Consider the following 22,640-nt stretch of genomic DNA (forward strand, 5'->3'; position numbering starts at 1 on the left):
CTTTTTTTTTGTTTCGGAATTTGTTACCTCAAACTGTCTCTACATTACAAAGTACGCTGCGGAAGTCGATTCTGTTGCTATCATTTGAAAGATGAGAAAATTTAGTACAGGATATAGTAGTGGAACATCTAAATTAACATTTTGGAAGTGAAAAATTTAAAAGTTAATAATTTTAATGTGTTATTATTAATTTCATCCTAAAAATTTATATTATACTAGATTGTTTCTATTTTAATTGATAGATTGAAGCTCTATAACCGCTCTACAATTTGTTCTTTGACACCCAACTTCCATCTTTCTTAATTTGGCTGCAATATCGCTATGAACAATTCCTGGTGAAAATTCAAGCAAAATCTTCAAAAATCACAATTTTTACCCCACTGTACATGTAATAGCCACTTAAATTACACCTTAACGTTGAAAGGTTACATTTCTTCTTGAAATAAGTCATATTTGAAATATAAAAAACAAATATATTTTTTTCCAAACTGTATATAATCGAGTCCAAAATTGTATATAATCGAATCACATATAATCGAGTCCCACCTGTACTTCCAAATCAAAACGTCTATAAGGACGTGGCGAGGCTCAATTTCTATACAACTAAATCTGTTTTTGTGCGATTCCTCTTTTATGTACGACTTTTTTATGCGGAAACTGTGAAGGCATGAAATAAAAAAAAATCCTTCATAGACAAGCGTCTCTTGGTCGGTTAGATTGCAACAAACTGTGTAAACATTTGTTAACGAAGGGTGTGGTCTATTCAAAGAGTATTCTATTTTCGAATTTTTGTTCTGTTGGTATTTTGCCTCTTATTTTGAATGTTCAGTTAATTTTTGACAGCTGCCTTGCTTGCTCGTGTTTTGGTTCACATTAGATTCTTTTTGACATAAGACTATGTCTTTGGTTTCTATATAGGAGGGTCACTCTAAAATGTAACGATTTATTAAGAGTTTTCAAACTCATATTCCTCAAAATGGTTATTGCGACATATGTTGTGTTATATATCATTAGAAAGGAAATTTATCCACATTTTTTTTGCTTGAAACATGAACAGTGAGTATAGTAAATAGAGTTAACAATTTGACGATTTAATTGGGTATGTTATCTTTCGATTGCACTATCCACTCGCTTCCTCCCCGACGCAACGAGCAATCTTTTTGCCTAAATTCGGGCGTTAGCTCATAATGTGAGTTGATGCGTAAAATTAATTATTCTCCATTTACCGGTCATAGGCATTAATTTTATATTAAATTGTATGTTATCCAATCAATTTGTGCTCAATTCATGTTATTATCGTGTAGGTCTCACTACTAATAATTTGTGTAATTATGGCCCAGGATGTCATAATATTGAAATGAATTTAAATGACTGCTGATTTAGAAGATCGAAAGGGTATACCCACGAAAATCAGATTATGATAGCTTGAGTAGTCGCGATCTTACAGGGCTATAAAGTTATTACAAACAATGATCCGGACAACGTGGTAACGAAAAAGATAATGCTATTTTTATCTATGATATAATTTTGTAGTCATAGATTGATTTGACTCAGGCTTATATTTATGTAGGTCTTAACTATTTAGACTTGTTTTTAAAAATTATACAAGATGACTCTTTGTCTTATTCTGCATGATTGAATAAACAGAAGAAAAGGGTAGTAATGGCTTTAATGGTATTTTTGTGTACATTTTTGAACAGAATGCGGTACCGAATTCTACCACGTTATGTCATCTAACCCGTTTAAAGGATACAAGTACATACAGGAAACGGTTTTTCCAGGGCATCCATTTGATGTATCAAAAGAGAAATAAATACAGGTTTTGAACAATGAAAAACTCAATTTAAATGCAATTACTACACACAATCACAGTCCTATGTCAAGATCCCGTCCGTGCCCCTAGGCTCAGACCCATCAACCTTTTGTTTTATTTTTTTATTTATTCTGGCTTAACGTCTTTAAAACATGGCCCGATTCACAATTTTTCTCCATGACTATCTCTCTCCGATTCCGCGAGTACCCCGCGCTCACCATGTCCTTTTCCACTTGGTCTAACCATCTTGCTCGTTGCGCTCTTCGTCGTCTCGTACCAGACGGATTCATGTCCTGCCTAGCTGTCCAGCTTCCTGAACACTGTGTTCACCGGTGAGTTACTTGAGCTCGTGGTTCATTCTTCGCATCCATACGCCGTCCTCCTGTACACCACCGAAGATGGTTCTTAACACCAGTATCTTAGAATATCAACAAATATTCACGAGTAACGAATATTATTTTGTTTCAGTGTAAATGATTTTTTTTCAGCTTGGAACACACTGCCCCCATTTTATTGATGACAATAACAAACGAGTTCATTCGTTTCATATCGCTGATGAATGAACAAATTTGCTGTAATGAGTATGCCACATTCACATACATGAGTGGTCCACATGAGTGAGGTTCATAACTTCGCTGTTATTTACATTTACATGCATACTTTGAATATCAAAAGCAGCAAATTGATATTCATCACATTCGAGACGATATTCGTTCTGTCAGCGAATTTGAGTCAGAATCCAAAAATTAAAAAAATAGGCTGGACCATTAGAGAACAAAAACGCCAGAGTTCGATGAAACGAACTTTACAAGGAATCCAAAAATAAATACATATAACCCGTCGCAATAGTCGCAATATATTTAATATCTGGACGCAAAACGCGGTTACATCTTGTAAATGAAACAAAAATGTTGAATACTCAAAATTGAAGTCCTTTGTTGTATTATTGCGATTTTTTTTTTTATTAAATCGTTTATTTTTACAGGCTCAGTTACATAAGTTGAAAGGAGCCAAACTCCTGACTGTATTGTTACAAGTATATATAAACATTTTTCCTTAATTCTAATGTTAATGGTGTAGAAAACCGATTACTCGCGGTCTACTCGAGTTTAGAAGGGTGACATATTTTCTTCAGGAAAAGGAAGGGATAAAAGGATATGTTAACAATGTTCACTCTCACATTCACACTCACATTCATTACACTCAATTCTTAAGCCTATCTTATATCTAATATGTGTTTACATTTCACCTTATTCTATTGTTAATGAGAAGGGATTTGATTTCTCGCGAAGGAAAAGGAAAAGGAGAATATAAGGATATAAGGACAATCAGACACGAAGATCGATAACTTTTAGGAAGACATATATTTGGGACATGTAATCAAGGTCTAAACCAGCCAACACATCTCTCACCGGCACATTGGGCTGCCTTCCTCTAGACCGAAGAGAGTTTTCTAAATTCGATCTGGCAACAAGATACTCCTCGCACGACCAAACAACGTGTTCGATGTCGTGGTAACCTTGGCCACAGGCACAGATATTGCTGTCGGCGAGATCAAAACGAAAGAGTAGCGCGTTTAACGAACAGTGATTGGACATGAGTCGGGAGAAGGTGCGAATAAAGTCCCGACTCAAGTCCAGACTTTTGAACCATGGTTTGAGGCTAACCTTAGGGATAATTGAGTGGAGCCACCGGCCCAATTCATCTTCGTTCCATTTGCGTTGCCAGTTAACAATGGTATTTTTACGAACTAAAGAATAAAATTCATTGAAGGCGATTTGACGCTGATAAATTTCGCCTTCAATTGCACCTACCTTTGCTAATGAGTCAGCCCTCTCATTACCCGGAATTGAGCAATGTGAAGGGACCCAGACAAAGGTAATGACATAACAGCGTCTGGTTAAAGCACTCAAAATTTCTCGTATTCTCTCAAGGAAGTACGGCGAGTGCTTTTCCGGCCTCACTGAACGGATAGCTTCGACAGAGCTAAGACTATCCGTTACAATGTAATAGTGTTCAACAGGTCGTGAGGCGACGCTGTCCAGCGCCCAGTGTATTGCTGCCAATTCAGCAATATACACTGAGCAAGGATTCTGAAGACTGTGGGAGGTGCTAAAAAATTCGTTGAACACTCCAAATCCTGTGGACTCATTCATAGAGGACCCATCAGTAAAGTACATATTATCACAATTGATACGCCCATACTTTGCATTGAAGATCGTAGGAACGATCCCCGATCGATGATAATCTGGAATTCCATGGATTTTCTCCTTCATGAACAGATCAACATATACAGAGGAATTGATGTAGTCAGGAAAACAAACACGGTTGGGAATATACGAAGAAGGATCAACCTGCATAGAGATGAATTCATGATATGAAGTCATGAATCCAGAATGAAAATTTAGCCCGATCAGCTGCTCAAAATTTCCGATCACCAATGGGTTCATAACCTTACACCGGATGAAGAACCGAAGAGATAATAAATTGAAGCGATCTTTTAGTGGGAGTAGGCCTGCCAAAACCTCGAGACTCATGGTATGCGTTGAGGGCATACATCCCAACGCGATACGGAGACAAAGATACTGAATTCGCTCGAGTTTAATGAGATGTGTTTTGGCAGCTGATTGAAAACAGAAACTGCCATACTCCATCACTGAGAGAATAGTTGTTCGATACAACATTATAAGATCTTCGGGATGGGCTCCCCACCAGGTGCCGGTAATTGTACGGAGAAAGTTTATTCTTTGTTGACATTTTTTACTCAGATACCTAATATGGGCCCCCCAAGTACATTTGGAGTCGAACCAGACCCCAAGATACTTGAATGACATAGCATGAGTGATCGGTTTACCCAAAAGTTGAAGCTTTGGGTTTGCTGGTCTATGCTTCCTAGAAAAAACCACCATCTCTGTTTTCTCCGTGGAGAATTCGATCCCTAGCCCAATGGCCCAGGTTGAAAAATTGTTCAAAGTATTTTGTAAGGGTTCTTGCAGGTCGGATTCGTTAGATCCTACGACAGACACCACTCCATCATCTGCAAGTTGTCTTAGGTTGCAATTTTGTGTAAGGCAATTGTCGATGTCGCTTACATAGAAGTTGTACAAAAGGGGGCTTAAACATGAGCCCTGGGGGACTCCCATGTAGGAGATCCGACTTACTGTCGAATCCCCATGAGAAAAATTCAAATGTTTCTCACAAAGCAAGTTATATAACATATTATTCAATAGAGGCGGTAGACCCCGAGAGTGTAATTTGTCTGACAAAACCTCTATTGAAACAGAATCAAAGGCCCCCTTTATGTCCAAGAATACTGAAGCCATTTGTTTTTTTTCGGCGTAAGCCATTTGAATTTCTGAAGAAAGCAATGCAAGACAATCATTCGTCCCCTTGCCCCTGCGGAACCCATATTGTGTATCTGAGAGTAGGCCATTCGTTTCAACCCATCGATCAAGGCGAAACAAGATCATTTTCTCCAACAATTTCCGTATACAAGACAGCATTGCTATTGGGCGGTACGAATTGAAGTCGGACGCGGGTTTTCCGGGTTTTTGAATAGCTATAATTCGCACTTGTCTCCAATCATCTGGAACAATATTATGCTCCAGAAACCGATTGAATAAATTCAATAAGCGATGTTTCGCCACATCAGGGAGGTTTTTTAACAAGTTGAACTTAATTCTATCCGTTCCTGGAGCCGAATTGTTACAAGAAAGGAGAGCAAGAGAGAATTCTACCATCGAAAACTCGGAATCAAGATCGCACCTATCTTGTGGTATATCTCGAACAATTTTTTGCACAGGAGCGGAATCGGGACAAACCTTCCGTGCAAAATTAAAAATCCATCGATGTGAATATTCTTCGCTTTCATTCGATGAAGAGCGATTTCTCATGTTTTTAGCCACTTTCCATAATTTTTTCATTGACATTTCTCGTGACAAACCTCCCACGAAATTTCGCCAATAAGCACGTTTTTTCCCTTTGATCAAGTTTTTAAATTGATTTTCAAGGTCCAAATACGATTGAAAATTTTCAATGGTTCCACGTTTCCGAAAAGCTTTGAATGCGTTCGATTTATCCTGATAAAGCTTGGAACATTGGCTATCCCACCATGGATTGGGAGGCCTTCGACGAATAGTGGAACCTGGTATGGGTTTCGTTTGAGCTCGAACCGCGCTGTCATAGATCAAACGAGAAATGAAGTTATACTCCTCCAATGGAGGCAAACCATCTCTGGAATTGATGGCTAGAGCAATCGCGTCCGAATATTTTTTCCAGTCAATGTGTCTTGTGAGGTCATATGCCATGTTTATAGATTCAGAAGAATTCGACCCAATGGTGATGGAAATTTTGATTGGCAAGTGATCTCTACCGTTGGGGTCCTGGATTACATTCCACTTGCAATCTAACGATAGTGAATTCGAGCAAAGCGAGAGGTCAAGAGCACTTGGTTTAGCAGGAGGTTTAGGAACACGTGTTGTTTCCCCAGTATTCAAAACGGTCATATTGAAGCTGTTACAAAGGTCATATATCAACGATGAACGATTGTCGTCGTACTGTTCCCCCCAGGCAGTTCCGTGAGAGTTGAAGTCTCCCAAGATTAATCGTGGCTCAGGAAGAAGTGAGCACATTATTGCGATTTGACTTCCATGAAATCTCGAACATTTCCTCGAATACTACTCATCATATTTACATCCTGTTGGGTAACTTAAGCTACCATTTTGTTCCACCTTCATCTGTCCCATCCCGAGTCACCTTTTCACTCTTCTCCAACTTCTGTTTGACTATCTCCCAATATGTCTCAGTTGGTCGGAATTGATGGCAGTTGAGTGGGTTGATGTTTTTTTTTTCGAAAAAAAAATACTCCGTCGTCTCGATACCACTGTAGCACTACTCCGCTGAATCAGGCCAGAACTTTTCAGGTCCATTGAGAACTTCAATGTACGGAAGGGTATTTTTTTCAGGCACTCCTGCATGTAAATTTGGAATGCATAGTATTGTTTGTAACGAAAATTTGCGTTTTTTGACCGCAGCTGCAAATACCCTGCCAGATCATCGATATTCTTGCGAATTTATCGGGGAAAACGCATTTAAACTTGCTATGGACGTTGCCCTGATCGTTCTCAACACCTTCTAATGCAGTTTCCTAGTTTCACTGCAATGCTTGCTTTGATCTTGCCAATCGATAGTATGCCGCCCACGGAACGCTGCACATGGTAGATTTAGGCAGTTTCAATGACTTTACGATGTTTTATTGTGAATGTCGAAGTGTGAAGTGAGTGTCGAAAATTAAAATCCGGTTTACGAGTCACTTCCATCAAGTATAACTTCTTTTAACCAATATGAACGTTTATGTCTTCAGAAAAGGTAGCCGGAAAGATATGAAGAACTACAGAGGAATCGCCGGTTTTTGTTCTGTTTCAAAAATATTTGAGGTTATATAATCGCTCTACATAACTTGCCTTGGAACGATTCTCCAAATCTTTCAATTTACGAAGATCGTTGTAGTTTAATTGGGCTTGATTTACTCAGTTTTTATGAAGAGACGTTGCTGGGGCGACCATCATATCTGACCTAATTCTCTCGAATATAGACTGTTCGGATCTTCTCGAAGCTTAGACAGTACTTGGACAGAATAGTGATGATCTTTTCAGCACTGAAAGAGGAAACCTTTCAAAACAAACTACTGCCAAAACATTCCAGACCCGACCAATAGGAGCGCTGTGATAAAATAAATCGTGCGTCCAGATATCAAATGACTCGAGCTTTATGATGGGGAAAGCGCAGGAATGCGAGCACACCGATAATCCGCTTCTCAACAAAACCAGCGTATAGAACGTTAAGTACCAGTTATTCGAAGACATAGACTAGGCAACAAATCTGTGATGCATGTGCTGAACCTGTAGATCTTCCACAACTTCGAGAAAGTGCTTTTGCGAAGTGGTGGTAAGCATTCGGCACATTTTTTTACGAACAATGGCGGAAGATTGTCGGCTCCAGGTGCCTTGGAATCATCTGTTTTCTTTATCGAACTGTTGCAAGTAAAAGATCTGAAGATCAAGATCGAAAGCAGGGAAATTCCAGACACTGTCACACGAAAAAACTTACGAGAATATCCATTACGGATGCTGCATCGTCTACATCGGCTACGCGAGAATTGCTAATTCATACAAGTTCTCATAAAAAGTACATACCGTCTCGTGTGTGTTCTTGCCGCAGAACAGTATATCACCGACATCAGTGGAAATTGGATTATTAAGCTCCGCATAGTTGCTGTCAACGACAAAAATTGTCGAATCGACATCTACAATTGAGTCGAGCTACATCGAACTTCATAAAACAGTCATTAACATCGATGCGAACAACGAACAACAATTCCTAGAAGCGCTGTTGGTGATTAGATTAGCAGCACGTCACTTGAATGAATGAACGAATGCAAGGTCTGGTGAGCTATCATGCAAGTATTATAGACTATTGATATAATAGAGACCACAGACAATCTTCGTTTCGAATAACACGATCCATTGATGCATTAAACGGCAGCAAACTCTTGACATCGTCGTCTCCTTCCCAAATTAGATGTAAAAGATTGTAATCCCCTACAACAACGAATTTTTCGTAATCCGAAACTCGCAAACTAAACTGTTCAACTGCAGTGGAGTGCGAGGAATATAACGCCGGTTGCGAATTGGGTCAGAGATAAATTCCGTAGACGTTGACTGTTGATCACGAACGACAACTTGCTCAGGATTGTTGCAATCCGGGCATCGGGCGCTTAAATGATAAAACGATTATTGTCTGAGGAGCTTAGAATGAAAATCATATCGTTTTGCTTTGAATAGATTTCGTACTTTGTATGATTTCTGCTTCTCGAAGAGCAGACGGTCAACAAGGATGACTATTCGAGCGTTAAAAAATTCACCTGAAACGAATCTCAAAAAAGGCTTGTAATCGAGAGATTCGTGAATTTCTCTCCACGATAACGCACTTCCGCAGGATGCTCACCAGGTTCTCAAATTTTGGATTATGGACAACACGAATACTGTCTAGTGGTCAATTAAAAAAAATATCTTCAGACAGTAAATTTTTACTAATTGACCACTAGACCTCTTAAAAAAATCACTACTATGAGCATATATCAGTGATCGAATGGAGTGAATGAAAAAATCGTATTAGGTATTAGCAATTCGATTTCCGAAACCCGGTGGCAAGATTCAAGCATTGGAAATCTGAATTATATTGAACTAGCTGACCCGGCAAACGTTGTTCTGCAATATAATGTATTTCTAGAGAATATTTTGGTTGGTAGAAAACGAATATACTTCAAGAGAGTTTGTATGTTATCGTTCAGATCTGTCAAATTGATCTAAATGATGATTTTCCCAGCGAAACATACATATGCGTACCTCTTATTTTCAAATTTTCCCTTTTTCATTTTAAATATCCTTCTTATATATAAAAATATGCATAGTCATTTTTTTCGAATTTTTCAAATCTTCTCAAATATTTTCCAAAGTACTCTATCATTCTAATTTGGGTGAAGATAAACTCACAAAATATATGGACGACGTAGATCTGATCAGCCGTTCTTCCGTGATGATGAGTTATACATACGTGGGAAAAAGTCTCTTTTATATATAAAGATTCGTTATATAAAAATATAATATATATATATATATATATATATATATATATATATATAAAATTCATTCAAATTCATATATAGACTGAGGCCTGTACAATGCGTGAATTAAATGAAGAATTTTAAGAATGTGTCGTCGATTTCAGATCCATCGAATCTGGAACTGATTATTGCAGCATTATATTCAATACTATAGTGAAAAATATAGTCACATACTTGCAGAACTCGATAATTTACTCAATTAGATCAAAAAACAGTTAAACCCTTTGCACCCGAGGTCAATGCAAATAAGTTTCAGCTTTTTACATACAAGTACAAAAACAAATCGTAAAAACTATTCATAGAATATTTCGCTTTTGGCGAAAAATGACGATCGCGGCTCGCTGATTATAATGTTCTCGATGCTAGCAGAAAACCGCGGTTTAAGCAACATTCCGCATTCCGCATTTGGATGCAAATGAGTTAAGGTTGTACTTTTGTTAAGTACTTGTGATGAAGCGGGTTTGATATAGATAGAAAATCCCTGAGATGATGGAGAAAATTATTTTTCTGAGGAATGGAAATGTGTACAGTAAATTTATACATATTGTGTTAAAAAAATAAATGAAGAAAAACCAATGTCACATTTGAAGTTTGTAAAATTTTGAATCAATCGCATTTGATCAACGCTTTTGAAGAATGGTGCTGTAGTATCTTTTTTGAAATAAATTTTCAAACATGCAATGTCATGCATAACTCAAGCCAGTTGTTTTCACGTATGTGATCAACCACTGCTACGCCTACAAATATTCGTGACATCGGAATTGCGCTTGACTCTGCTTCTACATTTAAACCACATCACTCGGACATAATAACTAACGTCCAAAAACAACACGGATTCATTCTTATAATCCTGATGAGAAATTCATCCTCTATGCCCTTCGTCATTTTCATGGGACGGTCCAGTGAATCTTCTAGGTCTGTTGATTTTGAAGCTCTTGAACTAAGACGAAGGTAAGCCATGCAATTCTTGCGGTTAACACGTTAAGCCCCGAATTGTTCTTGCTGCGCTTTCCACTCAGTCCACATCAAGAGCGTTTTCACAATATCAGTGTCGGTCCTAGCTCCCAAAGATACTTATTTTTACAGGGTTTTCCATTTCGGGCTTCCGAAAGTATACAGCCCTGCGCTGACAACCGTTTGACATAGCTGTCAACCAAAGCGTCATATCGTTAGTTGAACAATATCTGCCATTTTACAATATGGATCGTTTTAGCATCGCACAACTTGTTAATTTTGTTAAATTATACTATAAAAATGATGAAAAATCGGCAAATGTTTTTCGAGCATTACGGACGGATTTTGGTCGTCATGGACGGCCTACAGAGCACACAATCGCTAATGTAGTGCGTAAATTCGAACAAACTGGATCCGTAGCGGATATTGTGAAACCTGTGCATCATCGTAATGTGCGTTCGGCCGAAAATATTGCTGCTGTTGCTGCCAGTGTGGAGGATGACCCGAATGTTTCGATTCCACGGCGTGCTCAGCAATTGGGCTTGTCAAACACATCATTGTGGCGAATTTTGCATTTGGACTTGCACCTACATCCATATAAAGTCCAACTGGTACAAAACTTAGAGCGTGGTGACCATGGAATGCGTCGGGCATACGTCGATTGGGTGAACGAACAACAGCAGCAAAATGCTGAATTTTCGCATCAATTTTTCTTCAGCGATGAGGCACATTTCGAGCTCGGTGGCTATGTGAACACCCAAAATTTCCGTATATGGGACTCAGAAAATCCACACGTGATTGTTGATAGGCCATTGCATCCGCCAAAAGTCACTGTTTGGTGCGCATTATGGTCTGGTGGAGTCATCGGGCCGTATTTCTTTGAAAATGAGGACGGCGAGACGGTAACTGTGAATGGTGAGCGCTATGGCCGCATGTTAACCGATTTTTTTTGGCACAAATTGAAGATATGGATACGGATGACATGTGGTTTCAGCAGGACGGCGCCACGTGCCACACAACACGACCGAACATGGCCATATTGCGAACGAAATTTGAGGGACGCATAATTTCGCGTTTTGGTGATGCCAATTGGACGTCCAGATCATGCGATTTGAACCCGCTAGACTTTTTTTTGTGGGGTTATGCGAAAGACCGTGTCTATGCCAACTCTCCGCAAACTCTTGAACATTTGAAAGACAACATTCGTGGAGTTATGACCGAGATACCGCCCCATATGTGCCGAAAAGTCATCGAAAATTACCTGTTCCGGATCAAGGTGTGCGAGGAAGCCCTAGGTGGACATTCGAATGATGTTGTATTTCACACATAATGGCATAAACCAAACTTTAATTTGAAATAAAAGTTTCATCGAAATTCGAATTTTAAGTGTGTTTTATTTCAATTTACTTGCGGAATTTAATGTTGGAAAACCCTGTATAAATAGAAAATAGTCATAAAATCGACTAGGATTGCTTTAATCCAATATTGTACAACATCCGAAAACAAACCATATATATTTTTATTTTCCTATTTTGTAGCTGTCAGTCCCAGTCAGTCAGCGCTTTCCTACCAAAAAGCTCAATGTCGGCCCCTAGGGACGAAATATTTGTTAGGCAAAATAGTTTGTCCTGGTATTCTTGTGGGGCTGAAAAAGTCTTTCGCTCAAGAAGCTTTCTTTATCTTGGGCCCCCGTTTTGCACACTACGGCTCACATGATTCGCTTCATGCCAACACGTTTCAATAATTGCTATGAATTCTTCTACTTCAACCAATCGTTTGAAGCTTTTTGTCGTCGGAACAACAAGGGCCATTGAATCAACGGGAACAGGTATGGAGAACATTCAATTGAGTCTTGTCTTGAGTCAATTGAGGGATTTGAGCTAAGTATTGCTAGTATTGCACAAAGTTGAATATAAAAGCTCGGCTTGTGTGTTCTACGCGTACTAAGCTTAAAAATAATGTGAGATATAAGAGATCCCAGTTCGATGACTGTAGCTTCCCAAATTGTTAAAAAAATCACTTTTTCAATTCTGGAAAATATCCACAATTCGTATCCAAACCAACAGATGCGCATGTGGAAATAATAATCAATCGGCAAGATTAGTCCACCATTTCCGAAACATTGAAATGTTAACTTTTCACTTTATTTTTTTCGATTGTCAGTAAATCTAATACAACGTAGAAAATAGGAAACCAGACAGATTTCTTTTGAACAGATTAGGAGACCTTTTATTCCCAGTCGATCATCACTCAAAGTTAGTGAATGTCAGACATATTCCAGTTCTAGCTAAAATAGTATTTTTACAAGATTGAGAATTTCTCTGCGCAAACCAATAAAAGTTTTTCGATACATTGAATCATGAACGATACAGATTTATTTGAATTTGAGTATATCGAAATGAAACTCACTTAAACCTCGTATACACTTGTTTCAACTTGATGTTGATATTGAGAAGGAAAATCATTCTAAATAGAATATCTAGAAAAAATATTGTTTGATATTGAACGTTTAACGAAATCATGTATTTATTATCCACGGATCCACTTTATGGAGCAAGGCATTTCATACCAAAAAAACAAGAAATAAGACGACGGGAAATAATTAAAACAAGACTTTGCAAGTCTTAAAAAGGAAACATTGTGAATTGAGAACTTTGAGAAATTAAAAGTTAAGTAACTGTAAAACGGTCATACTACTCATACTACTTACTGTAGTCTATTTCACTTCCGATGAGAATTTTTGAAAAGTTTTCTGAAGTGACGCAATGAATAGTTTCCAGCTCACTTGTTGATCGGAAGTCCCCGGCGTATTACGCTACACACCGATGGAAATATTCTCTACTCTGTACACTTTTTCAAATTACGTATTTTTCCCTCCACAATCACTCCAAACTTATCGTAATCCGTTTCACTCTAATTTTTTCTCCTAACACGATAACACTATCGGGTAACTTTTTTTTCTCGCTTCCTATTCACTAGCGTCGCACTCTACTGAAACTGCAAAATATTTTCCCCGGCACGAATATTTTCCAAACAATTCCATCGGACCGCGCTGCGCGATAATCCACCTGTGTCCGCCCCGTTATAGTAAATATCGGAGGATAGTAAATATTACCATCCAAGTGGTTCAATATTTACGAAATCCCAGAGAAAGTTTTCCACACTGTTTTGCCGCACGACGAAAGTTGATCAGCATTCGGGGAGTAGCAGCTATCTGCAGGACGGCTCTCGCGCGTTTCGAAGATCAGCAAAATTTGTATAGCTTATGTTCACCCGCCTGGACTGCTTCCAAACTGTGCCTAACGGCTCGAGGAGTCGGCAAGGCAAAACCTCGAGGAGACCGTTGTTTACTAAACGAAAATTGGTAGCGCACTAACGCGGCGAGGAGTTTACATTTTCGCTTTTACTCCGGATCGCAGAATGAATCGCGATGATCCTCCTCACATATCGAGCGCCGGCCACACGTACCCACACAGAGGAGGATCCTCTCCGCCTATGGGTGCCCACAACACAAACACAACTTGCTAACGCAAACAGTGAAAAACTCGAGCCGCGATTCGACGGAAAGTGCGGCTGTGATGCGCGCGCTGTAAGGAAAAACTCGACACGACGGTTGCGACGGTTGCCTTGCCTTCGCCTTACACGCCACCACCCATTCGCTAGCGGTCATACCTCCGGGCAGCTGCGTTGCCGTGCTGACGTTGAATGAGTTACGGATAGAGTTTTGGTCCGATTTTGGAACGAATTTTTGGAGAATGATATGACAATAGGGATTCCGGCGGTATAACAGTTCTCTCAATTATTTTTATTTTATTTTGGGTGAAGCGGTTACACTTTATTTTACTTTACAGCTTTACAGTTCCACATTATATCTAAGTAGCATTACCTTCGGTACCAGTTAAATTGTGGATAATCAATGAAAGTTGAAATTCTGCTTCAGTAAATTGAATCAAACAATGTTTGATTCAAATTAACTAGGGTAGTATGTATTAAGCGACATCAGAAACTTATCAGTTGGCAGATTTAATGAAGAGGAGATGATCTTGGAAGATAGTGATACTCTACTTCGACGACTATTAATTAACTATTGAACATAGACAGCATTTTAACCATTCAGGATTCTTGTTATCAATTCAACTTCTACAACCCGTTCTAAGAATATTTAGTCAAGAGGAACGAGAGGCACATTAGGACACTTTTTTTCCCTTGATTTTTAATATTTTTTTTAATATTTACCTCTGATCATGGTTTGCCCAAAAAAAATGATCATGGTTTGTCCGGTTTTAGAAATCTCCATTTTTGAATGAAAACATTCGAATTCACAATCAGATGTTGCATTTATCATTGCTTGAGTTTACTGTCATCATATTGATTCATTCATAATTTAGGCTTTCTTCAGAATATTGCTTTTCTTGGGCATTTTAGAAGTGTTCACCTCAACACAATCAACACAGAAAAACCACACTTCTGCTATGCGCGGAGCACACCATAAACAAACATAAACAAACTGCAGCGCGCCAAGCGGTTGCCATAGAAATCATGTGGACAAAAGAACATTATTGAATTGGACAACTCATGATCAGAATTGAATTCATCAAAATGCGTTAATTTAATGGTTTAGCTATGTAAATCCGATACAAATGGTGAGCAAGCATGATGTTTACAATATTTATAAGTGTTGTAATCCAGAAAAGGTCTGAATACGTGCCAAATAATCATCTGGTGATCGATTAAAAGTTAGCTCGAATGAGGGGCGCATTGACACAAATAGAAGGTGTATTTTATAATCCTTCAAAACATGTGATTTCGTAAAAATATACTATCAAACTACTATAAATCATGTAAAAGGCAATTTCATTTATATGTTTCGAAACATTCGAAGGCCTTATTTGACACAGGAGCGCTGAATTAGAGCATTTAAAAAAGTGGGCAAACCATGATCATATTTTCGACTGGACAAACCAAGATCATTTACCCTATCATACGAGCGTGTCAGAAGTGCGCGATGATGCGATTACGAATGTTGTAGCCGAATTTTTAAAAATTCCTTTTTTGTCCGAATGTGACCCATGTGCAGGGTTGCCAATAATAATTTTCAAAAAACTGGAAGAAAACTAGATCCTGTAAAACCGTTTTATTTCAAAAAGATTGACTTTAAAATTATGTTTTACCCATTCCAATGATTGAGAAATAAAATCTCCTTTGAAGCTTCGTGTCGTATTCATATGCAGTTCATAAAACGGCGAAATAAACAATTAATTAATCATATAAGTCGAGGAGATCCAAATGATGTTTTCCACTACTCGAACATTACTGGAAAACAATATTTGAGCATAAAATATCGTATTTTTTGCTTCATGGGGGCATACCACGTGAACAACTTTAGAGGAGGTGGGTGTTACAAAAATGTCCACGCTTGTCGATGGTGAGGTGGGAGGGGGTTTAGATAATGTCCACGTGGACATGTAAAGTATATTTTTAAGTAAAACTAAAAATTCAATGAGATCTGCTCTATATTTACAAGATATTTTTAACTTTACGCCCACTCTGAATATTCTGTATTCAACAATAAAAAGACTGAAGGCTGATTTAGACGATGCCAGTCAGCGCTCTAGTTGAAGTATCCAGTGAACAGAGAACAGACACTCTGTTCAAGTTACTTGTACCAGTATCGAACAAGTAATTGACCTCTAACTTGAACAGAGTGTCTGTTCTCTATTCACTGGATACTTCAACTAGAGCGCTGACTGACATCGTCTAAAACAGCCTTGAGTTGCCTGAGTATTTCCAGTATTCTTTCATATGGCTGGACTTCTTCCCGGAAATGTATATTCTGAAACAAACGCGCATGAACTGGCATCGATCAATTTATTCTAAACGGTAATAGAGGACCATGTATTTCGTCAGGATAAAAACATAAAGAATGTTGGAATTTACTACGAATTTCATAAACGCAACTAAAATGCATGACTTGACTTGGATGGCACTAACGTTCCCAGTGGAACTTGAGGCTTCTCAACGTAGATATTACATGCATAATTTTAATTAGTAGTACTTCGTTGAGATTTCTATGCCGAAGAACACGCCCTGAATGTATTCAGGAATTCGCGTGACCTCAGTGCATGTCGAACTCGAACCCCCAGCATGATAATGTGTGACGCTAACCACTCGGCCAAGGGAGCACAAAAATACATATTTGTAGCAAATTGTGAAGAGCAAATCATTCACAATAATGTTGAGTTGAAAAAATATTGGCCAAGTGAATATAACCCCGAAGCAGGTTCTCTGGGTCTGGTAAGACTAGAAGAAAATCTGCATTATGAGCTTCTACCAAGCAACTAGTCTCGATGAATTCCAACTAGTAACAAGTACTGCTCGCAGCTGAGCGTATTAAAATTAGAGATGAAACGGATATCCGGTAGCTATCCGGTATCCGGCCTATCCGGACAATATTTGCTATCCAGCCGGATACCGGATGGTGACTTAGTATCCGGCCTGATACCGGATATCAGAAAAAATCAATAATTTCTCATTAACACAAGATAAATAATATTTTTTTCAAAATTAAATTAAAATCAACTCATAACAATAATTCATTAACACTATTACTTTTATTATGAATGTTTTAACCGACCGATTACGCTTTGCTTCGTACACCAGGCCAGCTTCAGAGAACAGTCATTCTTTATAAGCACTTCTGTAAGAAACTGAAAGATAAACTCTAGCAAATTTTGCCAATTGGGGTACTGCTTAGAGTTTAATGATTACCAAACGTAATCAACGTGATTGTGATCCATTCGAAATGTTTTCCCATAACAGTCGATTTCGTTACGATGAGATTTTTTTCTTTTCGCTACGATGACTATCATATTCATTTGCCACTTCGTTGAAAGTGTTCCGAATGGTATCGTGAGCTTCATGTTTAATTCAGATTCGTCTCTTCTGCTTCGTTTGATTTGATTTGTGTCGAAGTAATTGTACCCTCTCTCAGATTATCATCCCTGAAGACAGTTCCATGTTTTTTTTATCTTGAATGAAAATAATTGATTGTTGTTCTTTGATTATTTGAATTCGTAGTACTTACTCTAACTCAGATAGTATTCAAATTATTTCAATATAGCTACAAACAAAATATAAATAAATAGAAATAGATATAGAAAATAGAAAATCCTTGAAAATGAATGGAAAATGAATTTTCAAAAGAAATTAAAACAATGTCTCAAATCAATGACCAATTTTATCATAATATAGATCGATCAACCACAATAATCCATTCATGTATCATCTTTTGTATGCTTGCCAGTACTCTATTTGTGAACTTCATGTTCAGGAGAAAAAATTAAATGAAAAAAAAAACAAATAAACATTATTTGTTTTTTTATTTAATTTTTTCTCCTCTTATTTTATGGATTCCTTAAAACAAATATTATTTTCCACTGGGGTCCATACATTTTTGTTCTTCATGTTTTTTGTCCAATCATTTTGTTTCTAAACGTTTGTTTGTGTCCGTTTTTTTTTTTTTGATAATTATAGCCCAACTGCAGGATCCTCAAATAAGAGTATCTTCGAGATGCGGGTGAGTGGAGGACAAAACCTACCTTGCTACCTACCTTGTTCCAAAACATTGAGAAGCAGTTTTCCCGCTGGTTGGATAATTGGCAAAGCCAATGTACCCAGTTGAAGCTGCACCTGTGACCCACCGATTAGCATAGAATCATGAATACATGCCGTTCGATAGCCCTTACCATCTCATCTTCGTTGATGCTGGCTCTATCGGTTTTCTTTTTGTAGTTCCGAACCATCATTTTTGTTAGTAAACAACAATTATACACAAATTCAATAAGGTATTCAACAGTGTCCCTATGCCACGTAAATGATGGCCGAATGCGCCCCAGCACCAACCAAATTTTATTTGACATCATAATTTTATCTAATAAATAAGATCTTTGTTTCCACGTTTCCCCGTACCTGCCACATATACATAACATTCTGTACTTAACAGATTTTTCGGCAAATTTCAGATACAGAATTTGTATATACAGAATTACAGATTTTTAGCAAAAATACAGAATTTACAGGTTTTTTTTTAAATTTTAAATATGAGGATGTTTACGTTGGTATCGAGAAGAAGAAACTGAAACAGTATTGGATGAAACTAGGAAGCTGATCTTCAATGTGATTAGTTGTGACTTCTATATTGAACTCGTGAAATAGATTCAAGTGATTTGTGAATTCAATTTCTGCGATCAGGTTATCAAAACTGCGGCTTCGATGAACCCTCAACTTTTTATCAAGCTACCAAACCTTAATGACTTGATACCCCAATTTCCTCAAGTCGTTGAAGCAGGTTATAGACAAGGCTTGGATAACGAATTCAGGCTACTCAAGACGAATCTTACGGGGCAAAAATTGAGTGACGCAGATTTAACTAGGTCCCAGCTATTAGATGTCAAAGGTTTCGAAACGTGTATAAAAAAGAGCACTGTGTTATTTTCGTAAGTAATAAACGACCAGGAGCTGTCAAACTATATGACAACTGTTGGCGGAAGGGTAATTAGCAGCAAACGAACTTGAAGTTTGGTGCTAGAAGGGATTCAGTTGGGCATACAAAACAATTTCGATACGTTATTCCTACTGTACGCGTGATTTTTCAAATCTGATAAATGTGGTATGTAGCTTACGAAATGCTTAACCTAATGCAATCAATTACTCGAAATTTTTAGTTTTGCGACTTGGTTTCCTCTGAATTAACACCGACCATATACCAAACGACTCTTCTCAGAGCCACTTTTTGGTGTATTAAAATTGTGAAATTTACACAATTGTTTTCAACAATCACGTCAAGTGAAACCCTTAATACACAATATGTAGCCAGTATGTACATGACGCTAATCATTGATCTAATATTTATTACAGGGTCTTTCAGATTAAACGCTCGCGCAAAAAAAAAAATCGAATAACTCCCTATAAAAAATTTTTTTCGCTCCGTCGATGGTAACATTGCATTCCCCATTTCGGGACGATAATATTCGGCTACTCGTTGAGTCTGATCGGATGGTGTCAAGATGTATAATTTACAAGAACGTGTATTTTTAGTGGAATCGTTTTACTCGAGCAACCGAAGCCTTAATGGAACTTTTTCAACATTTCTCGTCGTAAATTATTTCCTCTTGTAGTACGTAAAGAACCGTAGTTATGTTAAAACAAAATTTGGAGCAACTTAAAGAAGAAATAACTCGGATTTTCAACAGAATCGAAGTCGTAATGTTAGAATTGTGCATGAAGAATTTTGTTCACCGTTTAAAACGCGTTATCGAAAAAACATCGAAAATGTCATGAAATCAGCTTTATTTTCGTTTTTTTTTTTTCAAATAAAAATCGGTTCACTTTGATACAAGTTATCAAAATTTGTTACATGAGCGTTTAATCTGAAAGACCCTGTATATGACAGATGTTGGTGGAACGGCTGCTAACTTACTTATATTTTGTCCGAAACTGCCCCCTTTCCCCTATTGTGAACGATTTAGGCAACGATGTGACAAGACACAATAAGGGATTGCATTACCGTGCCAAAATTTCAGTAACCGGTTATTCGGTAACGAAAATTTCATAACCGGTTAGAGAAATACTTTAAAATAAACCATTTTCTTGAAGAAACAGCTTTTATTGATAATGATTAGTTTACAACAAAACATTTCACAAGTTTTTGCTACTTAGTTCGTTGGTTAACCCTTTCGTTACGAGCGTCGTCTATAGACGACATCCGCGCGACGAACTGTGTGTACGAGCGTCGTCTTTAGACGACATGAAATTCATACTGCTCTTCGATCACACCAGCGCGATGTGCATACTTTTCGGCGCAGTGCTCCGTACAGGGGTAGCACTTCGGCGGAGCACACTGCCGTAATGAAAGGGTTAAAGTAATACTTAAGGATACAGAGAATGTTAACTTTGTTGTCTTCTAAACTAGATCGGCTCACAAAGTTTCCAGAATAGGAAAAAGCCCGTTCAGAATCCACTCTTGTCCAATGGTTTTCATCAATACGTTTATAGGCGTTGAGCTTGGGCTGGACGGTGATACCTTTGATTGTTGTAATCGTCGTTCCAGTTTTTTCTTGATGCTCAACTGTTCAGTTGCTTCGAAATTTCTGATGGTTGTTTCGATAGCTGTTCTCGCATGAATTGCAATCTGACGTCAGCTTCATACAGGGTGCATTCCTCCCGCATAGGCTGAGTTGGTGAGTTGACAACTGGGAAGGAGCGGTAACTGGAGCTCTGGTCCGCACAAGTGCCTACCCCACGCCTCCGCGAGTCATACTACCAGCCGAAATATGGAGACAGCTGGAAGCGTAGCCTTGACAATGTTGTCAATCAGACAATAGCAAAGTGAGGGAGTGCGACGCGAACACTGGCGCGGTAAAACCATAGCAAGGCGGTAGAGGAAATGCTTCGCCAAACCCGAGCGTCTGTTTTCTCCAGGTTAGGGGCGGCTCAAAACGGTGTCTGTTCTCCGGGCTAGCGGCGGCTGAATCACCGTCCTCGTGTCAGATTGGGACTCTAAACAGTACTGGTACGACGGTCCTCCGGCGAGACAGGGGGTTGGTCGCAGGCCTTGCAAGCCGCCACCGTAAAAAAGAGCAAGCAGTGAATAATGAACAAAGAAATTCGAACCGGAACAATTGGCATGGACCCACGTGACGAAAATGGACTATGGATTGGAAACTCGGGACGTGGTACTGTCGATCTCTCAACTTCCAAGAAAGCACTCGAGTGCTCTCCGACGTATTGAAGAGCCGCAAGTTCGTAGGTCGTAGCGCTGCAGGAGGTGTGCTGGAAGAGCTCAACGGGACGTACGTTCAGGGATGGTCACACCATCTACCAGAGTTGCGGTAACACACACGAGCTGGGCACAGCTTTCATAGTGATGGGCGAGATGCGAAAGCGGGTGATTGGGTGGTGGCCAATTAGTCCTCGAATGTGCAGGTTGAGAATTAAAGGACGATTCTTCAACATTAGCATAATCAACGTGCACAGCCCACACCTCGGAAGTACCGATGATGATACGGAAGAATTTTACTCGCAGTTAGAGCGTGAATACGATCACTGCCCAAAACATGATATTAGGATCGTCATCGGGTTTACGTGCATTCGCTCGAAGCTGCGCTGCCAGAAGAGGACGAACTGAACGAAGCCCCTCTCGAGGACTGTTGGAACACCATTAAAACAGCCATCAACAGCGTAGCGGAGAACATACTCGGGCACGTGAGACGTATTCAGCGGAACGAGTGGTTTGACGATGAATGTAGGAGGGTGATGGATGAGGAGAACGCTGCGCGGGCGACTAAGATGCGCAGTGCAACTCGTTAGAACGTGGAAAGACATCGACGGAAAAAGATGCAGCATATCCAAATCTTCCGGGAGAAAATGCGCTGCCTGGAGGAGGCGGAGTGCAAAGTTGAAGCAGCGGCATCGGTCTCAGGAAACACGAAAGTTTTACCAGAACCTCAACGCATCCCGCAAAGGTTTTGTGCCGCGAGCCGAAATGTGTAGGGATAAGAATGGGTGTATTCTGACGGACGATCGTGAAGTGACGGTAAGGTGGAAGCAGCACTTCGACGAACACCTGAATGGCGGAGCAGAGGAACATGGCGGTGGGGACAACAATTTCGTCGGTGGCACAAGCGTGGAGGAGGTGCCAGCTCCAATGATAAGCGAAGTTAAGGACGCTATCAACCAGCTGAAAAACAATAAATCCGCTGGGAAGGATGGCATCGGAGCGGAGCTTGTTAAGATGGGCCCGGAAAAGCTGGTCATTTGTCTGCACCGGCTGATTGTGAGAATTTGGGATGCAGAACAACTGCCGGAGGAGTGGAAAGATGGGGTTATCTGCCCGATTTACAAAAAGGGTGACAAGCTGGACTGTGAGAACTATCGTGCAATCACCGTCTACAAAGTGCTATCCCAAATTATTTTTCGCCGACTATCACCAGTTTTGAACAGATTTGTGGGAAGTTACCAGGCCGGCTTCGTTGAAGGACGGTCAATGACGGACCAAATTTTTACGTTGCGGCAGATTCTCCAGAAAGGCCGTTATACAGACTCCCCACGCACCATCTGTTCATCGATTTCAAAGCAGCGTATGATACCATCGACCGCGAAGAGCTATGGAAAATTATGGACGAGAACGGC

At 39.2% G+C, this 22,640-nt stretch overlaps 1 protein-coding gene across 3 annotated transcripts in view; it reads right to left on the reverse strand.

The window, feature by feature from the left end:
• The window catches only part of LOC129777286 (forkhead box protein fkh-2-like), a 67,955-nt gene extending 54,084 nt beyond the window's left edge, over positions 1-13,871 (reverse strand). For 2 of the 3 annotated variants that reach the window (XM_055783492.1, XM_055783493.1), the window contains exon 1: positions 13,162-13,871. In XM_055783492.1, coding sequence (XP_055639467.1) covers position 13,162 — 1 coding nt within the window. In that variant the 5' untranslated portion in view covers positions 13,163-13,871. The remainder of the gene's footprint in view (positions 1-13,161) is intronic. The other variant, XM_055783491.1, reaches the window with a different exon arrangement.
• Positions 13,872-22,640: the final 8,769 nt, after the last annotated feature.

Source organism: Toxorhynchites rutilus, chromosome 3 (assembly GCF_029784135.1).
Source record: "Toxorhynchites rutilus septentrionalis strain SRP chromosome 3, ASM2978413v1, whole genome shotgun sequence".
NCBI classification, from domain to species: Eukaryota; Metazoa; Arthropoda; class Insecta; order Diptera; family Culicidae; genus Toxorhynchites; species Toxorhynchites rutilus.